The sequence below is a fragment of the Equus asinus genome, chromosome 7 (genome assembly GCF_041296235.1).
Source record: "Equus asinus isolate D_3611 breed Donkey chromosome 7, EquAss-T2T_v2, whole genome shotgun sequence".
Classification (NCBI taxonomy): Eukaryota; Metazoa; Chordata; class Mammalia; order Perissodactyla; family Equidae; genus Equus; species Equus asinus.
This window is the reverse complement of record NC_091796.1, coordinates 71086925-71113589: the sequence shown is the minus strand read 5'-3', so window position 1 is coordinate 71113589 and position 26665 is coordinate 71086925. Positions and strand designations below refer to the sequence as shown.

The 26665-nt window shown below is 40.0% G+C and overlaps 1 protein-coding gene across 1 annotated transcript in view; it reads right to left on the bottom strand.

Moving 5' to 3' along the window:
• Positions 1-2817: 2817 nt before the first annotated feature.
• Positions 2818-26665, bottom strand: part of MNAT1 (MNAT1 component of CDK activating kinase) — a 222433-nt gene continuing 198585 nt past the window's right edge. Inside the window, exon 8 of the mRNA XM_044773700.2 lies at positions 2818-3278. Within this exon, the coding sequence (XP_044629635.1) occupies positions 3158-3278 (121 nt within the window). The 3' untranslated portion in view covers positions 2818-3157. The remainder of the gene's footprint in view (positions 3279-26665) is intronic.

Genomic DNA, 26665 nt, shown 5'->3' with positions numbered 1-26665 from the left:
CGCTTGATCTAGGTAAAGAGAATTAATTTGCAAGTAGGAATAGAATTTTTCCTAGTACTGTACATTGATGTGCTAGGTTAGGAATATTGAGTGGGGGTATAAATGTTCTTATAAATGATATTCACACAGATAAAGTGGTAAGATTGTTGCCTCCATTTAGTCATCCCTTAGACAAAATATGCAGTATATATAATTGTAAAGAAAAGAGAATCTTTAAAAGCTTCTATTAACATTTTAGCCCCTCCCCCCTTTTCCCTCAGAGTACTTAAGTGAACATATCTTATTAGATTACACATGGTCCCGGACTTAGAATGATTCCACTTAGGATTTTTCGACTTTACGTGATGCAAAAGCAATATGCAGACAGTAGAAACCGTACTTCGAATTTTGAATTGTGATCTTTTCCTGGGCTAGCGATGTGCGGGCCGATCCTCTCCCTGATGCCGGGCAGCAACAGCGAGCGCAGCTCCTAGTCAGCCATGCAATTGCCACGGCGAACAACTGAGACACTTACAACCAGTCTGTTTTGTCACTTTCAGTACAGTATTCAGTAAATTACATGAGATATTCAGCACTTTATTATAAAATAGGCTTTGTGTCAGTTGATTTTGCCCAAATGTAGGCTAATGTAAGTGTCCTGAGCACATTTAAGATAGGCGAGGCTAAGCTGTGATGTTCTGTAGGTTAGGTGTATTAAATGCATTTGTGAGTTACGACATTTTCAATTTACGACAGATTTTTTTGGGATTTAACCCCATTGTAAGTCAAGGAAGATTTGTATTTAAATCTAGGCCCTCTCTAAACTTTTTCATGTGATACCTGGTAAGTGAACTCTTGATGAATCTATTAGAAAATGATAGCTAGAAAACTCATTAGATACAATTTTTTGGTTTTGTTAACTTTTTGTCAAGGTTTCTGCCACCTTAATTGGATTTTGAAATGATTTTCCGACCACCTATTGACAGCTTAAAGATAACTTGAAGAGAAGCTTAGATCAACTATGTATTGAATGAAATTAAGGAATACTAAGTAATAATGCATCCTAACTACGATGTAAATGTATTCAATACCATTAATAGCTGTTCAAATCATGTTCTACATGTGAATTTCTGAGAACTTCTCTCAAGGATATCAACAAGGTTATTTAGTTGATGTCATTATATCCCATAAAAGAACTAGATACTTGATCTGTAAAGTTCCCTGGGAATCTTAAGGAGTTTGACTCCTCGGACTTGGTTTTCCAAGCTGTTGTGTGTAAGTTTACAGTTTGACGGTCGTCTCTAGAGCATGGACTCTGGAGTTTGACCCTGTGGGTTCAAATCTAAATTGCTATTTTTAAGTTATTTGTGGGTCATTCTAGTTCTGGCATGTGGGACGCCGCCTCTGCATGGCTTGATGAGCGGTGCCAGTCTGCGCCCAGGATCTCAACAGGCGAAACCCCAGGCTGCTGAGGGAGCGCACAAACTTAACCACTCAGCCACGGGGCTGGCCCCTGCTTTTTTTTTAAAGACTAAATACCTTACTTTAGCAGTTGAATACAGCAAAGCCTTAACCATAAATTCAATGTTCTCACTATTCTTTGAACAGGTTTATTGATTGTACTTAAAACACTAAACCTCAACTGGGAATACTAATAGATATGAGAAATAGGATGCAGCCTGGTAGAATACAGGTAGAACTAGACTTAGATAAGAAACCTGTATTCTAATTCTGGCTTTTTACTAACTTGGTATATCATCTTGGCCTACTCAATTATTTGATGCCTTGGTTTTCTCAATTATCAAAGCTGGCTGGAAGTATTGTAAAGAAGAACATGTACCCCTGAAATTAATACCTCCTTAGTCAAATAAGATGGAGTTGTTACATATGAATATTTCACCCTAATGTAACCACAAATCTTGTTTCACATAACTTTCCACCCATAAAAATAACATCTGTTATAATAGAGATATGATACGAAATCCTTTAATTTCCTTGAGAAACTATGTCCCATATCCAGTGATCTATGTAACAGACTCGTAAAAGGTTGAGATGCTACAAACATCCAAACTCTCTCTCTTTTTCGCTTTCTGGGGTTTTTTTGCTGAGGAAGATTCGCCCTGAGCTCACATCTGTGTCCCTCTTCCTGTTTTGTATGTGGGTCGCCGCCACAGCATGGCCACCGACGAGTGGTCTAGGTCCACACCCAGGAATAGAACCCAGTGCCAAAGCAGAGCACTCCAAACTAAACCACTAGGCCATGGGGCCAGCCCCCACACCCAACTCTTTAAGCAAAATCCTGGGTATACTAAAAGCCTTTGAAGTTTCAATGGAAACTACACAAGAGTCTGCAATTACTCATAGGGAAATTTCATTTAAAATGTATCCATTCCAGTCTCCAAGGTTTCATCATAAAATGAGCTCACATTTGAGGTGAAAGGTGCCATTTAAGTATTAAATTTTATTAACTTACTTCTTTGAATTTGTCGTTAAAGCAGGTTAATACTCTGCTCTGGCTTATCCTGAGTGTAGCTCACAGCTGGGAACTGTAACACCTGGATCAAGGCTTGTCTCACTTTCCACTGCTCAAAACAGGCGCTGAGTCCTTAAAATTGAGACAGTGACACTACCACAGGTCAGGCTTTACTTGCCACAATCTGTTGGTAGAAGGAAATATATCCACTTGTCTGGACCAGTATTAAGATGATATTGGGAAAAAAAGGAACATTTTATGAGAAGAAATAATAGACTTGGATATTAATACTAAACGTCGTATTCAAAATGGCATTTTAAAATGTGTTCAAGTAAAACACTGTAATAAGAGAAAAACCACAAAACTTAATATAAAGTCTAGCTTTATTTTTAAAAAGATTTTACAAGTCTGTCAACCTCAAACATACATAGGTGAATTATTCATATCTTCTAACAGATGAGGCTTACAGCTTCAATCCCTCTCAGAAAAATATAAGTAAAAAATAAATCTTTTTCACAAATATTTATCCACTATATTACTCAGCTTAGTTCTGAAATTTTCTCTTTATAAATACTTTAACACAGCTGCTAGTCATAGTACTGTTGTTGTGCAGCTGCATCTGGCTATCATTTTACAAGTCTGCTTTACTTTGCTAGCTCCTTGGTTCGTCTCCAAGGTCCAAATCTTACACAGGAGAAATAAAGGTTAACTGGGCTGCCAGAAAAGCCCACTGAATGCATCCTGTAGTGCTCGGTGACAAGCCAGAGAAGAAGTATAGCCTCCAGCAAGGTCCTGTGGAGAGGCGGCTCTGACATGGCTTAAGTACCTAAAGCAAAACAGAAAGTGTGCAGTGAGAGAGAAAGCACGTATAACTTGGTAACATTTTAAAAAGCAATAGTAAAACATTCAAATTTTCAAGAGGAATTCTCTTTAAAAGAAATTGAAATTTTCAGACATTTCCGACATTGAAATGTTCAAACTTTATAAATGGATTTTTACCTTTTAAAAGGAAACATACCAACTGTACACAGGGTGCCTAAACTAGTACTAAATTATAAAGCAAATGACATTAAGATCTAAAAACAACTCTGAAAAAGGTTTCAAAATAATACTTGCTATTAAAATGTTCACTTCCCAATTTTCAGAACTAATTTGTTTTGTTGGCTGTTGTTTGGGTACCCAACTGCCGCTCTCCTTCCTGGCATACTTTTTTTTTTTTTTCCCCAAGAAGATGAGCCCTGAGCTAACATCCGTGCCCATCTTCCTCTATTTCATATGTGGGACGCCAACCACAGCATGGCTTAACAAGTGGTGCCATGTCTGCACCCGGGATCCGAACCAGCGAACCCGGGGCCACCGAAGCAGAACATGCGCACTTAACCTCTGCAGGCCAGCCCCTGGCATACTCTTGATAAATAAATACACAATATCATAAGACTACTGTATGACTAATATTTTATATAAATATTGAATATTTTACTTCAATATGTTTTGAAACAAATACCTAAACAAATGGAGAAAGCGAGAGAACATACTAGTTACTTCACAATTACTTCACTATTACAAAAATGTATTGTCTCCTTCCTTATAGGAAAGGAAACCTTAGAAAACTACATGTCCAAGAAATCTCTGAGACTGGGCCTGAGTTCAAATGAATGTTCCAATTAATAGATACAGAAGAGTCTTTCAAACTGATCTCAAAAGACAGCATGACAGACACTATTTTCCTTCAATCAACACCTATCATTTAGCAATTAAAACTTTCCACTTTGACAAAGATAGACAAACAGGCCTAAAAAATGAGAAAATCCTAAGAGGGGGCAACTTGTTAACATGACTACCAGCACTACTGGAAAACAAATACCCAGCTTTGCTTTAATGCCTACTTTAAGAAACCACATTGTTCCTTCAGGCCTCAGGAAGCAAAGGAGCTTCACCCGCCTTAGAATTATGGGTATGGCAAATGAATAAATCAGGGACCAGAACATTTTAATAACCTGGAAACTTTTCTACTCATTCATTCAAACTTCCTGTGTGTCAAAGTCTTGATGCATGAGCAACTTATTATTTCTAACATAATAACAAGTCTGTTTTTCATTTGTATCCATGTTTAATAAGCTTGCGTGATTAAAAAATATATGGCAATATAAGAGGCCAAATAGAAAAAAACGGTCACAGTAAGACACAGCGTAAGCTCCTGGAATTGACTATAATTTATTCACATTGCCACAAATCAAGGTGTTAACTCAACTCTTTGCTTCTCTGCCAAAGGTGAAAGGGGAAAGTAGAAGGAGAAAGGAAATTAATATTTATTGAGCAAGGATCTCCAAACTTTTTTCATAGTCTATTTATAGCAGTAAAAAATATTTGAGCATGCATCTCCAAAATCTGTATACTTATTTAAAGGTTTTATACATATAGTATTACTGTATTATATACTGCTTTATAATATATAATTTTATGTAATATACTAATATAGTAAGCATATTATAAAATATATATCAATAGACATATTTAAAGAATGAGATAAAAATATTTAAACAAAAGTTCTCATATTTTCTCCCTACATCCCATCTTACATACCTTGGTGGGTTCTATCTGAGTTCGGAGACTACTGTTATTAGTCATTGTCAATGCCTGCTAGAACCTTAGGTCCTACAGGATTTAAGAAGGGATTCACCAAACCTACCTCATGACCATACAGGTGCCTGCTTATTACCTCCCAGGACATGATAAAATGTCCACTGGTAAGACTCTGATGCACGATAAATGAGGTAAGTGTTAAATCACCTCGGAAAGGCTAAAAATCAACTGGGAACAGCATAAAACCAGTCCCCTTTCACAGAGAACTCAATAACTATCACACAAATAATAAGTAATATTTTTACCAGATATCTTAGAAATGAAATGTTCCACTCCTGAGACAAGTTTCTAGCTAATTTTTATCTATACGATAATGTTCTATCACCCTTTTTCCTTTTCTCAGACCCTCAAAAGAAAAGCATAGTCTTAGCTCCAATGGCTCTTCACTCATGGCAAAATTCTAGTACCACAAGAGAATGTCTGTCAACCTTAAGAAGCCAACTATCATAAATGAGAATTGGTTTTCATAGCTGTAATACAAACCACTGTGCAACTAGCTGTTTTGATCCATCACATTTTCGTACTGCTTGCTTCTGGGAAAGTTGAGTCATACCATCCCTGGCTTGGCAATTCAAGCATAAACTTGCAATGTACATATAGATTTTTATATGTTATCCTGAGAAACCTGAAACAGCTGCACTGCTGGCAGGAAAACAGAGGACCACCAGTAAAATATCTAAAACAGTTGCATCTTTTAATTTATGACTGCGCACTGTTTCCATAAAGAGTATATAAAACAGTTCAACTTTTTATAGGTAAAATGTAATAAACAGTCATACTCATTGATGCCATAAATGTGTAAAAAAAAAAAGTTTATTTAAAATGATTAATTAGTGTTTGAAAATAGTATTTCTTGAACACAGTTATAATCCAGAGCAATGAGCAAATATTTTTAAATTTGAGTTATTAATGCTAAGTTGTAGATTCTCACTGCCAAAATCAAGTCAATTAACATTTCTTTGCATAGCATGGAAGAAAATGCATTTCCCTTCAAGCAATCATTTACATTAAACACGTCTGTGAGTATGCTGCTTTAAGGAGTCCTGCTTATTTACATTGCTGTTTTTGATCTCTAGGGCTGCACAAAACAGTTACTGTTAAATATTTCAACCTACCTTCACCATGGCAACCTACATTAATTCCAATTTAAAAAAAATAAAACATAGTTCATTTTGTTATTTAACTGTGGGCTTTTATTTTCTAGGTATCTTAACGTTCTTAAATTCTTTAATTATTGTGGTACACCAAAGTATTTTAAAGGATCTGCCACACTGAAACCACACAATGAGAATTTAGTGTTTTGCCTACTTTTTCACATTAATCCACATCTGTGTTGTTTTAATTCTTTCATGACCGTTACAAGTACATTACTGAATAGGATTCCTGGGGTTTCTGGCAGAGGTCAGTATCATTTCATGTACACCTTTATACAACAGAATGAGGAAGAAGTCTTAGCCAAATTTACTTCCAAAAGTCAAGCTCAGTTGGATTTTGGAGCCTGGAGGTAATTGCTGTATTTAGCCAATCCCAGGACAGTATTTCTGTTTTTCATGGGTTTATTTTAAATACCTGTAAATCTTATAAGCAGAAACCAGGAAAGAAAAAAAGAGGTTTGCTTATTTTGGTAACTATACCTTATTTTTACTGAAAGCAGACTAAACTCTAAGATTTAAAAATCATACCTTTGATTATTTTCTTAATAAAGCTAAAAAAAAAGTATGTTTTCAAAAGCGTGTCTAAGATAATTCCTGTACAAAGGGCATCTTACACCCTAACTTAAACTCTGTCTAAAATTGCCTGCCTTTGTCATTACCCATCAAAATCTCTTTCAAAAAGACTTTGGAGAAGGAGGAGGGAAAGGAGGCAATGGATCCTGAGAGTGGAGTAAGAGAGGGTGAAGCATTAGAAAACCACACTTGAAAGTTTGTTCCTGAACTTTGATTTCCTACACTGTCATTTTCTTCTGTTACATTTAGCAGCTTTTGCTCCCAAAGAAGGTGGTATAATTTACACTTAGCTTCAGAAAGGCTTCATTTTCTCAGTTCTTTAACATAAGAGAGTTCCTCTGAGATTACTCTTTTACTATTTCCCTTCCGTTAAAAGCCCTATATTGACCATCTGGCCGGAGTCTTAGACTCAGCTCTCTTTAGTGCTATTCCACAATGCTCTGCGTTCTCAGCGAGGGGCAGAGGCCAGGGGTTGTCACTCAAGACCAGGAGACAGCAGTGCTCTTCCCCTCCAGTCATAACCTCTTCATGATAACTGGGAAACATTTTTGGTTCCAGAGAATCAAAGAATCTCAGAGTTTAAGATGTAAGGAAAATGTGAAGTTCATATTAATTTCCTTCACCTCAAATTACCAGGCCCTATGGAGAGTTAAAAAAAAAAAAAAAAATCAGTCCAGGTTTTTTATTCCAGTTTTAAACCTGGACTGGTTCAAACTAAGAAAGAGAATGAACTCTAGAGACTAAGCCTTTCTTTTTACAAGGTGGCCCATTTTTTAAAGTCTGCTTTTAAAGCCATCATGCATTAAACAGACCAGTTCCAAGTAGTTCTGCCTCCTAGCCTACAAAATTCAAATCTAAGTGTCATTAAAGAGAGATCAGCCAGCTGATCTCAGCTGTCAAGACCAAAAGTTCTTGTAAGAAATTCAGCCAAAGCTATAAAAGATTTACATTAACAACCTGAAGTCTGTCTCAATGAGATTTAAAAACAATCAGAGCAATAGTGTGCTCAGACAATTATCACTAAAAAGCGGAAACATTCTGAAAACTGAGGTTGGTACTCAGGTGTCCTAATCTAATCACGGTGTCAGAATAATAGAAAAATTGTCTACAGAGGGGAAGCGATGATCAAATATTTTAAGATAAATGGTGAAAGCACTACAAGTCAGAACTACCGTCCATAATTTGGAGGGCAGTTTGGTTATAAAAACATATGGGTTCATGAACTCCAAACAAAAATATAACAAACCTCCACATAGTCATGATGTTACTCTTCACTTTATTATCTCGCCAGCAAGTGAGAACACAATTTGAATATTAAAGCTGATTTCAGATTTATACTAACACCCTTGGGAATTGAGTGAGCAATTATTCCAAACGTTTAGACCGTCCAAACACCAAAGCTCAGGTTTGGAAATTAAAAGCCACATGGTACCCAAGTGTAAAGCTGAATACAGACTGCTCAGATAAGCCTTTCTGAATTACGACTTAACTATGCAAATTTATTGCTATCGAAGAATACATAGGCATTTTAGGACAGGGTAGCTATTACTGAAAGTTAGTGTAACTACACAGTGAAAAGAACACTTCTTTGATCTGACTGTGAACTACTGAACACAGAGAAGACAGAGCTACTTGAGTGTCACATTTTCTGTGAACAATTATTGGAGTTCTGGATATCTCAACTGACAGACCTCTAAGGATAGATTCCATCTATATAATACAAATAAGGAATATCTCAGGAATCAGGTGCTATGAGAGAAATTTGAATGCAGCCATGACAACAGATAATAAACAGATCAAATGATTTTTTATAAATCTTAAATGCACTTCTCAAGATTAGACAATGTTTATCTCAGCAACAATTATGATGTTTGACTAATTTCAGTATCGTTCTTATATGCTTAGGAAGAGATTAAGCAGGAAAATGGTATAAATAATGTTTTTACTTATCAATTCTTAAAACATTATGATACTTATTCCTATGAATTTATTCAAGATAATAACCAGGGAGAGAGGAGAAGGCACAGTTTCACGAAAAATCAAAAATAACAAGTCATATCAGAGTAATATAAAAATAGAAAATCATATTTTTTGTATATCACAGCAAGGGACAAGTGTCACTTCTGTGGTGGAAATACAGTAGATGTTATAAAAATAAATATCCTAGTTTCTGAATTTCTTAAATAAAGTTCCTAAAAGGTCTAGTGCTTGATTCTGGTCTGTCCAACACATTTTTTACTATGAATTCCATGCTAATAACAGATGTATGCCAGAAGTTTCATCAAATCTTTATAAAGGCAGGATGAGTGATTTTTCCCCAAGGGTGGGACAGGCAAAATGCAGAAGTTCATATGTATGCAACTCATTTACTCCTCAAAAAATTTTTTAAAATATTACTGAGTGCCTGCTATGTGCCAGGTATTGAAGCATAAATGAAACAGAGAACAAAGACTCCATGTTCTCATGGACCTTATAATTCAGCAGAGAAAAAAGATGTTAAATAATGAATATTATGAATGAGAAAATCAGGGCTCTTATCAGTGTGGATAAAAAGGGAAGCCAACAGGAACAAGTTCAAGAAAGGGCTGCCTATGGAAATGACAGTTAAGCTTAGACCCAAAGGATGAGAAAGAGTTAGTCAGCAAGGCAAGGGAAGCAGAGCAGTGACCCAGCAGACATAAGAGCATATGTGAAGCGGCAAGGAGCCACAGCGCATATTGAGAATGTAGGGGAAAGGTGGTCCAGCTCAGAATGACACTAGAGATGTAGGCAGGAAGTATCCAAAAGATACTTATATCTTATAAGGAAATGTTAAGAACTGTGAATTTTATTCAAAGGGCAATGGGAAGCCACTGAAAAGTTATTGTTAGGAACATGATAATTTAAATAGGCCACTTTGGCTGCACAATGGATTGGAGAAAAGCAGGAGATGATTATAGAGAGACTCCTCATGAGAATGTTTCTCTATTTCAGGCTTAAGACAATGGTGCCTGGATTAGGGTGGGGGCAATGGAAATAAAGAAAAGTATAGGTTGAAGAGATATTTAAGGACCAACTGAGTGAGTGGATATGGGGATGGGAAGGGAAGAAGAAAGTAGTGTCAACTTCTAGCTATCTAGTCATGTGGAACAGGGAGGATGCCCTCACAGAGATAATGGAAAACTGGAGGAGGAGCAAACTGGGGTGGGGCAGAAGAGAAGGGAAAGATCATGAGTTTAATTTTGGACTTGAATCTGAAGTGATTATAGAAGAGACATATGAGTGGGCATGCAGAGTGGCAGCTGGATATATGGTGTCTCTGGGAGAGATAAGCATTTGAATTGATGAGCTGAGTAAAACGGGTGGCCCTCCCCAGTGTGGGTGGGTATTATCCAATCTGTTGAGGGCCTGAGAATAACAGAAAGGTGGAGGAAGTTTGAATTCACTTTGCCTGACTGAGCTGGAACATCAATCTTCTCCTGCCCTTGGTACTCCAGACTGGCGTCTAGACTTGGACTGTCATCTACACCACTGGTTCTCTCTCAAGCCTTCAAACTACACCACTGGCTTTCCGGGGTCTCCAGCTTGCAGACGGCAGATTGTGGGAATTCTCAGCCTCCATAATCACATGAGCCAATACCTTATAATAAATCTTTCTCCCTATCCATCTATCTGTCTCTCTGTGTACCTTTCCTACTGGTTCTGTTTCTCTGGACAACCTTGACCAATACAGAAGCTAAGATATTTTGAGGTGTTCAGGTGTGGTAAATGCTGCTATCCCCTGCCAAGACCTCATACACTCTCTTCCCCTAGATTTCCAAGGGAGGTATAAGCCACTTGGAAAGGAGTCAGAACCTGCTTCTTGTGCCTGACCCCTTCTTGTAATTTTACGGAGATGATAATCGCAGAGTCGGCGACAGGAAACCTATCAGACTTCTCCATCTAAGGGCTCCAAGGGGCTATTTATGGTATTTATAGCAGTAGTATTTCTTATAGCAAAAGAACAAGAGAAACAACCCAAATTTCCACTGACAAGAGAATGGACAAATAAACTGTTATCACTTATACAGCACAATATTATACAGTGGTGAAAACAAAGGAGCTACAGCTACATGCACGCATCAACATTGCTGAATCTCATAAACAATACTGAGTAAAAAATAACAACAAAAAACTAGTTATAGAACATATGTAGAGCACAGTCCATTTATATAAAGTTCTAAATATGCAAAACTAAACATGGAATATATAATATGACCAAACTGTAAAGAAAAGCAAGGGAATGCTAATCACCATTTTCGGGTGACTGAATCTCTGATGTGAGATGGGACCACACTGAGGGGAAGAGGAATGTACGCAGGGGGCTTCACAGCATTGGTTATGCTCCGTTCTCCCAAGTTAATGAGTGGAATTCAAAATATAGGACTTGAAGGAATAGAGGAAGGAAAAGCAATGAGAATGGAAACAATTCAGCAATTGTTTTATTATTATGCTTTGTAAAATATATATTCTCTATATATTTTCTATGTAGGAAATATTTCATTTAAAAAAAAAAAAGTAGGGCCAGCCTCAGTGACCTACTGGTTAAGTTCAGCACCTTCTGCTTTGGCAGCCCAGGTTTGGTTCCTGGGTGCCAAGTTGCACCACTCATCTGTCGGTGGCCATGCTGTGGTGGCGGCTCACACAGAAAATAGAGGAAAATTGACAATAGATGTTAGCTCAGGCCAAATCTTCCTCAGGGGGGGAAAAAAAAAGGTAATGCATAGTCACAGCTATAGCTGCCATTAATCCAGTCAACAATCTGCATGGAAACACTGTTTGAACCATTCTTAGTTAGCCTTGGTTTCACCAAATATTACTATAGTTACTTTGATTCCATTTGCAATATTCATGTTAATTATAGTAATTCATCTTAAAGTATATTTAATAATAAAATACGATATATTCATACTGTTCTTTCTGTTTTAGAGGACTCCCTGGTTTCCATGTAGGGTCAACACGTTAATTTAAGATGGGAAAAGTTAGTAAAATCAGATTTATTTGAAAAGAACCCTTTGAAGATTACACATCTAAATAGCAAGACTAAGTATTGATCAGTAGTCAAAAAGCTGATCCACCGAAGTAGCAAAAAACAAAGTAGGAGATGCAATCAGTTAAGCGGTCAATGAGACCTCAGCCACAGCCCTGATAATCTGGAATTTTTCCCCATGATAATGCTGCAAGTTTCTATTTCTTTATCAAAATGAAACATACTGGGTGGGGTCCAAGATGGCGCCGTGAGTAGTCCTCTTTGTCTCTCGCCCTTCGAGTCTACAATTATTTGGACACTTATCGCTTGACAAAGGATATCCAGACAACATCTCAGGACGTCTGAGACACCCACGCGACTATACATCGGAAGGCGAATGGACTTTCCTCCGGGAGGATGTGGAAATAGGTGAAAACTCTCCGACCCCGACGGGCAGCCTAGTACCCGCAAGCGGCTTTCTTCCAACGGACGCCCCCAGAGGATCCACACACATCTAGGCCAGGAGCGAGAACACAACAGAGGAGCGACGGTGGAAACAGGTGACCAGAACCCTACCTAAACCCCCCGCAATTACTCCTAAACGCAGAGGGAAACTTTGGAGTTGCACACCTGAGCCCGCGGGGAGAGTCTCTCCCTGCCATTGACGGGGAGACCCAGCCTGGTGCTCGGGGCGCCCGGAGGGTCCCAGAGAGAGACACGGAGGGCACGGAGGTCTCCCAGCTGCCGTTGCCCGCCCCGTGGGACTAGGGATTGCCGGAGATCTCGGAGAGGACCGGGGCGGGGGGAAGTTTCAAAGGCTGGTTCTGCGACCCGGAGGGGAAGCGCCAGAGCTCCGCCCGGGCAGCAGACAAAACTCTCTGTCAGCCGTTAGCAGAGGGGCCACGCTGAACATTCACGGCTCCGGGAGAGGCCCGGAGAGAATCCCAGAGAGCGGGGCGACCCCCAGCTGCCGTTGCCCGCCCTGTGGGGCTAGGGATTGCCGGAGATCTCGGAGAGGACCGGGGCGGGGGGAAGTTTCAAAGGCCGGTTCTGCGACCCGGAGGGGAAGCGCCGGAGCTCCGCCCGGGCAGCAGACAAAACTCTCTGTCTGCTGTTAGCAGAGGGGCCACGCTGAGCAGTCACGGCTCCGGGAGAGGCCCGGAGAGAATCCCAGAGAGCGGGGCGACCCCCAGCTGCCGTTGCCCGCCCCGTGGGGCTAGGGATTGCCGGAGATCTCGGAGAGGACCGGGGCGGGGGGAAGTTTCAAGGGCCGGTTCTGTGACCCGGAGGGGAAGTGCTGGAGCTCTGCCCGGGCAGCAGACAAAACTCTCTGTCTGCCGTTAGCAGAGGGGCCACGCTGAACATTCACGGCTCCGGGAGAGGCCCGGAGAGAATCCCAGAGAGCGGGGCGACCCCCAGCTGCCGTTGCCCGCCCCGTGGGGCTAGGGATTGCCGGAGATCTCGGAGAGGACCGGGGCGGGGGGAAGTTTCAAAGGCCGGTTCTGCGACCCGGAGGGGAAGCGCCGGAGCTCCGCCCGGGCAGCAGACAAAACTCTCTGTCTGCCCTTAGCAGAGGGGCCACGCTGAACATTCACGGCTCCGGGAGAGGCCCGGAGAGAATCCCAGAGAGCGGGGCGACCCCCAGCTGCCGTTGCCCGCCCCGTGGGGCTAGGGATTGCCGGAGATCTCGGAGAGGACCGGGGCGGGGGGAAGTTTCAAAGGCCGGTCCTGCGACCCGGAGGGGAAGCGCCGGAGCTCCGGCAGGCAGCAGACAAAACTCTTTGTCTGCCATTAGCAGAGGGGCCACGCCCAGCATTCAGGGCTTCCGGCAGAGGCCGGGAGAGAAGCCCTGAGGGCGGGGCGACCCCCAGCTGCCGTTGCCCGCCCCGTGAGGCTAGGGATTGCCGGAGATCTCAGAGAGGACTGGGGCTGGAGAGAGTTCCAGAGACCCAGCTTAGTAGCCTAGTGGGAAACCCTACAGGCTCACAGCAGCCTTAGGGAAAGCCTCTGCACAGCACCAGTAGAAGGCACCCAGCCGCCAGCCACAAGGCTGGAAGACCCCAGGGCAAAAGCAGCATAGCTAAGTGTACTAACCACAGACTGTAGAAGATGCCAATAGCTCTCCTGCGACCCATAGAGGACAAGTGAGTTTTGGTGGGTGCAGAGAGCAACGGAGCAACAAATATAAGTGATCCCACCCCTGGCCGCTGGAAAAGCCCATAACACCGTTGCAGACCCCAAGGAGAGAGCACATCTAGGTGGGCTGCAACAGTAGGCACCTGCAGCCTGAAGCCCCCCTGTGACGGCCCCCACGGCAGAGGAGGGAATACAAAGGGCCACTGTGGCTACGAAGAGGGGCCCAGGCCCAGTTAGCAACTACGGACAGGGTTCCTGGTAGGTGAAGTATAAACAGCGGCTCCCCCCACCACAGCAGCTGAAACAAGTGAAAGGAGCAACTAAACTCTATCTCCATGCGGAGGCACAAATCAACATCATCAAGCAATATGAAAAAATACATTAAATCTCCAGAACAGAAAGAAGGTAACAAATACACAGAAAACAATCCCAAAGAAAATGAGATATATAACCTAAATGATGACGACTTCAAAACAGCCATCATTAAGATCCTCAATGAGTTAAGAGAGAACTCTGACCGACAACTCAACGAGTTCAGGAGCTATGTCACAAAAGAGTTTGATACGATAAAGAAGAACCAAACAGAAATATTGGAAATGAAGAACACAATAGAGGAGATTAAGAAAAATCTAGATGCTCTGAACAGTAGGGCCGATAATATGGAGGAAAGAATTAGCAATTTGGAAGATGGCAATATAGAATTGTTGCAGGCAGAGGAGGAGAGAGAAGCAAGACTTAAAAGAAATGAAGAAACTCTCCGAGAATTATCAGACACAATTAGGAGATGCAACGTAAGGATTATAGGTATACCAGAGGGAGAAGAGAAGGAGAAAGGGGCAGAAAACCTATTCAAAGAAATAATGGCTGAGAACTTCCCAAATCTGGTGAGGGAGATGGATCTGCAGGTGACAGAAGCCAATAGATCTCCAAACTTTATCAATGCAAGAAGACCAACTCCACGACATATAGTAGTGAAGCTAGCAAAAGTCAACGACAAGGAGAAAATATTAAGGACAGCCAGGCAAAAGAAACTAACCTACAAAGGAACCCCCATCAGGCTATCAGCAGATTTCTCGGCAGAAACTTTACAGGCTAGAAGGGAGTGGAATGATATATTCAAAAATCTGAAGGACAAAAATCTACAGCCGAGAATTCTCTACCCAGCGAAGATATCCTTCAAATACGATGGAGAAATAAAAACTTTTCCAGATAAACAAAAATTAAGGGAGTTTATTGCCACAAAACCTCCTCTTCAGGAAATCCTCAGGAAAACCCTCACTCCTGAAAAATCCAAAAAAGGAAAGGGGCTACAAAACCAAGAGCAGAGGAGATAAGTAGAAGGACAACAACAGAGAGTAGCAGCTCTACATCAGAACAGATTAAACCATGGGACGAGAAACAAAGGAAACTGAAGAAAACCGGAAAACAAGACACAAAATGGGAGTGGAAGGCCCCCACGTCTCAATAATCACTCTAAATGTAAATGGATTGAACTCCCCAATCAAAAGACACAGAGTGGCAGGATGGATCAAAGAACAAGATCCAACAATATGCTGCCTCCAGGAAACACACCTCAGCCCCAAAGACAAACACAGACTCAGAGTGAAGGGATGGAGAACAATACTCCAAGCTAATAACGAACAAAAGAAAGCAGGTGTCGCTATACTAATATCAGACAAGGTAGATTTCAAAGCAAAACAGATAAAGAAAGATAAAGAGGGACAGTATATAATGATAAAAGGGACTCTCCACCAAGAAGACATAACACTTATAAATATATACGCACCCAACACAGGAGCACCAAAATTTGTAAAGCAACTCTTAATAGAACTAAAAGAAGACATCAACAACAATACAATAATAGTAGGGGACCTCAACACACCATTAACACCAATGGACAGAACATCCAGACAGAAAATCAACAGGGAAATAATAGAATTAAATGAAAAATTAGACCAGATGGACTTAATAGATATATATAGAACACTTCATCCAAAAACAGCAGGTTACACATTCTTCTCAAGTGCACATGGAACATTCTCAAGGATTGACCATATTTTGGGAACCAAAGCAAACATCAATAAATACAAGAGAGTTGAAATAATATCAAGCATCTTTTCTGATCATAATGCTATTAAACTAGAAATCAACTACAAGAAAAAAGCAGAGAAAGGTGCAAAAATGTGGAGACTAAACAACACGCTTCTCAACAAACAATGGATCATTGAAGAAATTAAAGAAGAAATCAAATTTTATCTGGAGACTAATGAAAATGAGAACACGACATACCAAATCATTTGGGATGCAGCAAAAGCAGTCCTAAGAGGGAAATTCATTGCAATACAGGCTCACCTCACTAAACAAGAAAAAGCTCACATAAGCAACCTCAAACGACACCTAACAGAACTAGAAAAAGAAGAACAAACAAAGCCCAGAGTCAGTAGAAGGAGGGAAATAATAAAAATAAGAGCAGAAATAAACGATATTGAAACAAAAAAGACAATAGAAAGGATCAATGAAACAAAGAGTTGGTTCTTCGAAAGAATTAACAAAATTGACAAACCCCTAGCCAGACTCACCAAGAAAAAAAGAGAGAAATCGCAAATTAATAAAATCAGGAATGACAGAGGAGAAATCACAACAGATACCAATGAAATACAAGAGATCATAAGAGAATACTATGAAAAACTATATGCCAACAAATTGAACAACCTGGAAGAAATGGACAAATTCCTAGACTCCTACAATCTCCCCAAACTGAATCAGGAAGAAATGGAGAATCTGAATAGACCTATCACAAGTAAGGAAATAGAAACGGTAATCAAAAACCTCCCCAAAAACAAGAGTCCAGGACCAGACGGCTTCTCTGGAGAATTCTACCAAACATTCAAAGAAGACTTAATACCCATTCTCCTCAAACTGTTCCAGAAAATTGAGAAAGATGGAGAACTCCCTAACACATTCTATGAAGCCAACATCACTCTGATCCCCAAACCTGACAAGGACAACACAAAGAAGGAGAACTACAGGCCGATATCACTGATGAACATAGATGCAAAAATCCTCAACAAAATTTTGGCAAACCGATTACAGCAATACATCAAAAAGATTATACACCATGATCAAGTGGGATTTATACCAGGGACACAGGGATGGTTCAACATCCGCAAGTCAATCAATGTGATACACTACATCAACAAAATGAAAAACAAAAACCACATGATCATCTCAATAGATGCAGAGAAAGCATTCGACAAGATCCAACACCCATTTATGATAAAGACCCTCAGTAAAATGGGTATAGAAGGAAAGTACCTCAACATAATAAAGGCCATATATGATAGACCCACAGCAAACATCACACTCAACGGACAAAAGCTGAAAGCCATCCCTCTGAGGACAGGAACAAGACAAGGGTGCCCACTTTCACCACTCCTATTCAACATAGTACTGGAGGTGCTGGCCAGAGCAATTCGGCAGGAAAAAGAAATAAAAGGAATCCAAATAGGTAACGAAGAAGTAAAACTCTCGTTGTTTGCAGACGACATGATCTTATACATAGAAAACCCCAAAGAATCCACAGAAAAACTATTAGAAATAATCAACAACTACAGCAAAGTAGCAGGGTATAAAATTAACGTGCATAAATCAGTAGCATTTCTATACACTAACAATAAACTAACAGAAAAAGAACTCAAGAACTCTATCCCATTCACAATCGAAACGAAAAGAATAAAATACCTTGGGATAAACTTAACCAAGGAAGTGAAGGATCTATACAATGAAAACTACAAGACTTTCTTGAAAGAAATTGACGATGACATAAAGAGATGGAAAGACATTCCTTGCACATGGATTGGAAGAATAAACATAGTTAAAATGTCCATACTACCTAAAGCAATATACAGATTCAATGCTATCCCAATCAGAATCCCAAGAACTTTCTTCACAGAAATTGAACAAACAATCCTAAAATTCATATGGGGCAACAAAAGACCGCGAATTGCTAAAGCAATCCTGAGCAAGAAAAACAAAGCCGGCGGAATCACAATCCCCGATTTCAAAACATACTACAAAGCTACAGTGATCAAAACAGCATGGTACTGGTACAAAAACAGGTCCACAGATCAATGGAACAGAATTGAAAGCCCAGAGATAAAACCACACATCTATGGACAGCTAATCTTCGACAAAGGAGCAGAGGGCCTACAATGGAGAAAAGAAAGTCTCTTCAACAAATGGTGCTGGGAAAACTGGTCAGCCACATGCAAAAGATTGAAAATCGACCATTCTTTTTCACCACACACCAAAATAAACTCAAAATGGATCAAAGACCTAAAGATTAGGCCTGAGACAATAAGTCTTTTGGAAGAGAATATAGGCAGTACACTCTTTGACATCAGTTTCAAAAGAATCTTTTCGGACACTGTAACTCCTCAGTTGAGGGAAACAATAGAAAGAATAAACAAATGGGACTTCATCAGACTAAAGAGCTTCTTCAAGGCAAGGGAAAACAGGATTGAAACAAAGAAACAGCTCACTAATTGGGAAAAAATATTTACAAGCCACTTATCCAACAAAGGGTTAATCTCCATAATATACAAAGAACTCACACGGCTTAACAACAAAAAAACAAACAACCCGATCAAAAAATGGGCAGAGGACATGAACAGACATTTCTCCAAAGAAGATATGAATATGGCCAATAGACACATGAAAAGATGTTCATCATCGCTAATCATCAGGGAAATGCAAATCAAAACTACACTAAGATATCACCTTACCCCCGTTAGATTGGCAAAAACATCCAAAACCAAGAGTGACAAATGTTGGAGAGGTTGTGGAGAAAAAGGAACCCTCAGACACTGTTGGTGGGAATGCAAACTGGTACAGCCACTATGGAAAACAGTATGGAGATTTCTCAAAAAGTTAAAAATAGAAATACCCTATGACCCAGCCATCCCATTACTGGGTATCTATCCTAAGAACCTGATATCAGATATCTCAAGAGTCCGTTGCACCCCTATGTTCATCGCAGCATTATTTACAATAGCCAAGACGTCGAACCAGCCTACATGCCCAGAAACTGATGATTGGATAAAGAAGATGTGGTATATATACACAATGGAATACTACTCAGCCATAAAAAAAGACAAAATTGGCCCATTCACAACAACGTGGATGGACCTCGAGGGTATTATGTTAAGCGAACTAAGCCAGCCAGAGAAAGACGAACTCTATATGACTCCACTCATAGGTGGAAATTAGTATATTGAGAAGGAGATCTGATCGGTGGTTACCAGGGAAAAGGGGGGGTGGGGGGAGGGTACGGAGGGGGAAGTGGTGTACCCACAATATGACTAACAAAAATGTACAACTGAAATCTCAAAAGGTTGTAATCTATCATAACATTAATAAAAAAAAAAAAATAAAAAAAATAAAAAAAATAAAAAAAAAATTAAAAAAAAAAAAAAAAAAATGAAACATACTGAGCTCTCTGTGGCTAAGATTAAGGTAACAGCCTAGATAGAGAAACCAAGTCAATTCCTCTCTCCATCCAAGGCAGTTAGTTAAGCACCCTCCTCCGTTTGCAGAAGGAAAACTCAACCCCTTGGTGTGATTTTCTGCTGACTGTGGACTCTCTAAATTAAGTATAAACAACCTCAGTCTTCTCCCCTGTACCATTTCCCTTTTGTTCCCTGTACCACGTAAATATATACAGACTTCATGATTTAATGGAAAGGACAAAGATTTTAAAAACAGATACATTTTGGGGCTAGCCCCGTGGCTGAGTGGTTAAGTTCGCGTGCTCTGCTTCCGTGGCCCAAGGTTTCGCTGGTTTGGATCCTGGGTGCGGACATGGCACCGCTTATCAGGCCATGCTGGGGCAGCGTCCCACATGCCACAACTAGAAGGACCCACAACTAAAATATGCAACGATGTACCGGGGGGCTTTGGGGGAAACAGAAAAAAAGAAGATTGGTAACAGTTGTTAGCTCAGGTGCCAATCTTTAAAAAGAAATTAAAAAAAAAACCAAACAGATACATCCCTCCTTGGACAGTTACTAACATTATGATTTGGAAACTGTTTTTATTTTTCAAGCCTCTGTTTCCTTATCTGTAAAAGGGAGACAACACTATCTCATAGTATTTTTTAGAGGATTAAACGAGAAAAAGTACGTAAAGTGTGTGGCACAAAACAGACATTCGATAAAGTGCAGTGTCCTGTCCACCCTACATATTCTCTTTGATACTATTAATACAAAGCATGCTTTCACAAGGGATATGCCTTTCATAGCTCAAATTTCCAAAGTGCTTTACCTTCTGCTAATTAGTATGTACCTCTCCTTTCCCAGCTCTGTGACCTTCCTGTCTATTCCCACATCTATTCCAACAATAATAATGCTGCCCTCTCTCTCCCCCCTCTCACACTATCCCAATTATGAAGATCTAAGTTAAGGTTTTGTTTTGGTTTTTTAAAATGAGATAAAAGATAAGGAGTAGTCCTGCTTGTTAGTCTTTGATCATAGGGTAATAGAGTATTCCAAGGATGCCAATACCTATATATTAAAAACAAACAGGAAAAATTTATACACATATGTACATATATATAATACATTATAAATACACACATGTATAGATCTATACTGCACAAAAACTATGCACATCCTAGTTTTATTTCAAAAGTTGAATTGCTACATTTGTCCACTCTCACTGATTTTCCTTCCTCTTTTTCCTCATATCTTGTATTTTGATTCCTATCACCCTTAAATGGCCATTTCTCTGTCCTTGTCCTCCTCAACATCTTCCTGACCTCTCTAAATCTGGAGACAGCCTCTGGCTTCCATAACAATGCCTATAATTTGGGCCACACTCCTACTACTTTGATACATGATTCCCCAAATTTCTCTTTTTCCACCTGTTTCCTAATTACTACTAGTTTTCTTCTTGGCTCACCTCCTCCTGTCCTAGTCTTGACTCTATCTCTGCAACGGATGGCTTCATTTAGCACCTCTGTTCCACTAAACCATATAGTTCTATCTTTTGCCTTTCTTTCTTAGCTATAGCCAAGCATTTTTATCTGCTTGGGAGCCCTTTGCACTCGGGTGTCCCACTGGCACTACAAGTTGGTATTTTCATAAGTGAATTCATCTTCCTTTACAATCCTACCCCTTTGTCTACATCTCTTAATTTCTCTCAATAGTTTCAACATAACTTCTCAGCGTCATCTTGGAATCTTCTTTCTCCTGCATACCAATGAGAAAGCTACATCACAGTATCTCTCTACAAACATCTATTTGCCTTTCATATAATCTTCATGGCCACTACTGTTACCTAATTTCAGCTTCTATTACCTCTTTGATGGACTAGTTAATAGTCCTAACTAGTTTCCATATTTAAGGTATGCTCTTTCCATTCTAACCTATTGATGGTTACCAAATTAATCTTCCTAGGGCAAAGCTTTGCATCACTCTCATACAAATACATTCACTGGCTCCCTGCTGTATGTAGAATAAAGTCCAAATTCCTTCTAACTCAAGTACTAACTTGCTTCCAACCCACCTTTCCAATCATACTTCCCATTAATCATCTCCACATACCCCGAACTTAGGCCCAAGTCAACCATGAGGTTTTCAGTTATTCCCTATGAAAGCCTCATAACTATTCACTCCATATCTTCGCTCACACTGTTTCATTATCTTGGAATGCCCTCACCATTGCCTGTCTTACAAAGCCTTGGTTCAAATGTCAACCCCTCAATTCTGAACAGAGACATGAGAAGCTTCCCTATGCAACACAGAAATATTACATATACTATAACAAATAAAACTAATAAAATAAACAACTAAGCTTTAAAAGCGGGAAAAGAATTCCCCACAAGGCAGCAGCTTACAAGCCACTGCCAGGCCTACAGACTCTGGCCAAGTCCCAGACGAGGCAAGGGGCTCCCAGAGATCCTGTGAGAGTAAAGTGGGGCAGAGTAGAGCTCCAGCAAAACGACTACATAGCCCAGGGGGGAACTCCAGATTCCTACAGCAGCCTCAGCAAAAGCCTCTGCACAGCACTAGTGGAGAGGTCCCAACTGGCAATCGCAACATGGGAAGGCCCTGGGGCAAAAGCAGCACAGCTAAGTGAGCTAATGACACACTGCACAAGATACCCATAGCTCTGCTGGGACCTATAGTGGACAAGAGTGATCTGGTGGGCTCTGTTAGGGACAAATCGGAGATTATAGGTGATCCTGCTCCTGGCTGATGGGAAAGCCCACAACACCGCTGCAGACCACAAGGAGGGAGCGCGTCTAGGTGGGCTGCAACAGTAGGCACCAACAGCCTGAGGTCCCCTTGCGATAGCCCCCACAACCGACGAGGGACCCCACAGGACCACTGTGGCTACGAGGAGGGGTCCAGACCCAGTCAGTAACAGCTGACAGGGTTCCTGGTTGGGGCAGTCTAAACAGCTGCCCCGACACACACACCAGTCGCAAAGTGGAAGCAGCGACTAAACGCTATCTCTATGCTGAGGCACAAACCCACGCCATCAAGCAGTATGAAAAAATATATTAAATCTCCAGAACAGAAGGAAAATGATAAGCATCCAGAAAACAATCCCAAAGACAATGAAATCTACAACCTAAATGACGATGATTTCAAAACTGCCATTATGAAAAAACACAACGAGTTGAAAGAGAATTCAGATAGACAACTCAATGAGTTCAGGAGCTATGTCACAAAAAAGCTTGACACCATAAAGAAGAACCAATTAGAAATACTGGAGATGAAGAACACAATGGAGGAGATTAAGAAAAATCTGGACTCTCTGAACAGTAGGGTCGATAATATGGAGGACAGAATTAGCAATTTGGAGGATAGGAATATAGAAATGCTGCAGGCAGAGGAGGAGAGAGAATTAAGACTAAAAATAAATGAAGAAACTCTCCGAGAATTATCCGACTCAATTAGGAGATGCAACATAAGGATTATAGGTATACCAGAGGGAGAAGAGAAGGAGAAGGGGGCAGAAGGCCTGTTCAAAGAAATAATAGCTGAGAATTTTACAAACTTGGGAAGAGAGATGGAACTTCATGTCACAGAAGCCAATAGATCTCCAAACTTTATTAATGCAAGAAGACCAACCCCAAGACACATAGTAGTGAAACTAGGAAAAGCCAACGACAAAGAGAAAATACTAAGGGCAGCCATGCAGAAGAAAATAACTTACAAAGGAAACCCCATAAGGCTATCAGTAGATTTCTCAGGAGAGACCTTACAGGCTAGAAGAGATTGGAATGAAATATTCAAAACTCTGAAGGACAAAAACCTGCAGCCATGAATACTCTACCCAGCGAAAATATCCTTCAAATATGATGGAGAAATAAAAACTTTCCCAGATAAACAAAAGTTAAGGGAGTTCATCACCACAAAACCTCCTCTTCAAGAAGTGCCCAGGAAGAACCTCATTCCTGAAAAATCAAAAAAAGGAAAGGGGTTAAAAAATCCAGAACAAAGGAGATAAGCAGAAGGACAATAACACAAAGTAACAGCTCTCCATCAGGGCAAAATGCAAAAGAACCGGAAAACAAGTGATAAAATGGCAACAGTAGGCCCCGACGTTTCAATAATCACACTAAACGTGAATGGATTGAACCCTCCAACCAAAAGGCACAGAGTGGCAGGATGGATCAAACAACAAGATCCAACAATATGCTGCCTCCAGGAAACACACCTCAGCCCCAAAGACAAACACAGACTCAAAGTGAAGGGATGGAAGACAATACTCCAAGCTAATAATGAACAAAAGAAAGCAGGTGTTGCCATACTTACATCACACAAAGTAGAGTTCAAAGCAAAACAGGTAACGAAAGACAAAGAGGGGCAGTATATAATGATAAAAGGGACGCTCCACCAAGATGACATAACAGTCATAAATATATACACACCCAACACAGGAGCACCAAAATTCGTGAAGAAACTCTTAACAAAACTAAAAGGAGACATCAACAGTAATACAATAATAGTAGGGGACCTCAACACCCCATTAACACCAATGGACAGATCATCCAGACAGAAAATCAACAAGGAAATTATACAATTAAATGAAAAATTAGATCAGATGGACCTAATAGATATATATAGGACACTTCATGCAAAAACAGCAGGTTACACATTCTTCTCAAGCGCGCATGGAACATTCTCAAGGGTAGACCATATCTTGGGAAACAAAGCAAGCATCAATAAGTTCAAGAGGGTTGAAATAATATCAAGCATCTTTTCTGATTACAATGCTATGAAACTAGAAATCAACTACAAGAATAAACCTGGGATAGGGCCAAAAATGTGGAGACTAAACAACATGCTACTGAACAAACAATGGATTATTGAAGAAATTAAAGAAGAAATCAAATATTACCAGGAGACAAATGAAAAAGAAAACACACCGTACCAAATTATTTGGGACACAGCAAAGGCAGTCCTAAGAGGAATATTCATTGCAATACAGGCTCACCTCAATAAGCAAGAAAAATCTTACATAAACAACCTCAAAGGACACCTAAAGGAATTAGAAAAACAAGAACAAACAAAGCTCAAAGTCAGTAGAAGGAGGGAAATAATAAGAATTACAGCAGAAATAAATGACATTGAAACAAAAAAGACAGTAGAAAGGATCAATGAAACAAAGAGTTGGTTCTTCAAAAACATTAACAAAATCGACAAACCCTTAGCCAGACTCACTAAAAAAAGAAGAGAGAAGTCTCAAATAAATAAAATTAGAAACGAGAGAGGAGAAATCACAACAGATACCAAAGAAATACAAAGCATCATAAGAGAATACTATGAAAAACTATATGACAACAAATTGCACAACCTAGAAGAAATGGATAAATTCCTAGACTCATACAACCTACCCAAACTGAATCAGGAAGAAATAGAGAATCTGAACAGACCAATCACAAGTAAAGAAATAGAAACAGTAATCAAAAACCTCCCCAAAAATAAGAGTCCGGGACCAGACGGCTTCGCTGGAGAATTCTGCCAAACATTCAATGCCTATCCTTCTCAAACTGTTCCAGAAAACAGAGGAAGATGGAGCACTCCCTAATACATTCTATGAAGCCAACATCACCCTGAGCCCCAAACCTGACAAGGACAACACAAAGAAGAAAAACTACAGGCCGATATCACTGATGAACATAGATGCAAAAATCCTCAACAAAATTTTGGCAAACCGAATACAGCAATACATCAAAATGATTATACACCATGATCAAGTCGGATTTATACCAGGGACACAGGGATGGTTCAACATCTGCAGGTCAATCAACGTGATTCACTACATTAACAATATGAGAAACAAAACACATGATCATCTCAATAGATGCAGAGAAAGCATTCGACAAGATCCAACATCCATTTATGATAAAAACCCTCAATAAAATGGGTATAGAAGGAAAGTACCTCAACATAATAAAGGCCATATATGACAAACCCACAGCCAACATCATACTCAACGGACAAAAACTGAAACCCATCCCTCTCAGAACAGGAACAAGACAAGGGTGCCCACTTTCACCACTCCTATTCAACATAGTACTGGAGGTGTTGGCCAGAGCTAGTCGGCAGGAAAAAGAAATAAAAGGAATCCAAATAGGCAATGAAGAAGTAAAACTCTAGCTGTTTGCAGACGACATGATCTTATATATAGAAAACCCCAAAGAATCCATAGAAAAACTATTAGAAACAATCAACAACTACAGCAAAGTTGCAGGGTATAAAATCAACATACATAAATCAGTAGCATTTCTATATGCTAACAATGAACTAACAGAAAAAGATCTCAAGAACTCAATCCCATTCACGATCGCAACAAAAAGAATAAAATACCTTGGGATAAATTTAACCAAGGAAGTGAAAGATCTATACAACGAAAACTACAAGACCTTCTTGAAACAAATCGATGATGACATAAAGAGATGGAAAGACATTCCATGCACAGGGATTGGAAGAATAAACATAGTTAAAATGTCCATACTACCTAAAGCAATCTACAGATTCAACACTATCCCAATCAGAATCCCAAGGACATTCTTTACAGAAATCGAACAAAGAATCCAAAAATTCATATGGGGCAAGAAAAGACCCCGAATTGCTAAAGCAATCCTGAGAAAGAAGAACAAAGCTGGAGGGATCACAATCCCTGACTTCAAAACATACTACAAAGCCACAGTAATCAAAACACCATGGTACTGCTACAAAAACAGATGCACAGATCAATGGAACAGAATTGAAAGCCCAGAAATAAAACCACAAATCTATGGACGGCTAATCTTCGACAAAGGAGCTGAGGGCCTACAATGGAGGAAAGAAAGTCTCTTCAACAAACGGTGCTGGGAAAACTGGACAGCCACATGTAAAAGAATGAAAATCAACCATTCTTTTTCACCACACACCAAAATAAACTCAAAATGGATCAAAGACCTAAAGATTAGGCCTGAGACAATAAGTCTTTTGGAAGAGAATATCGGCAGCATACTCTTTGACATCAGCTTCAAAAGAATCTTTTCGGACACCATAACCCCTCACATGAGGGAAACAATAGAAAGAATAAACAAATGGGACTTCATCAGGCTAAAGAGCTTCTTCAAGGCAAGGGAAAACAGGATTGAAACCAAAAAACAGCCCACTAATTGGGAAAAAATATTCACAAGTTATTTATCCGACA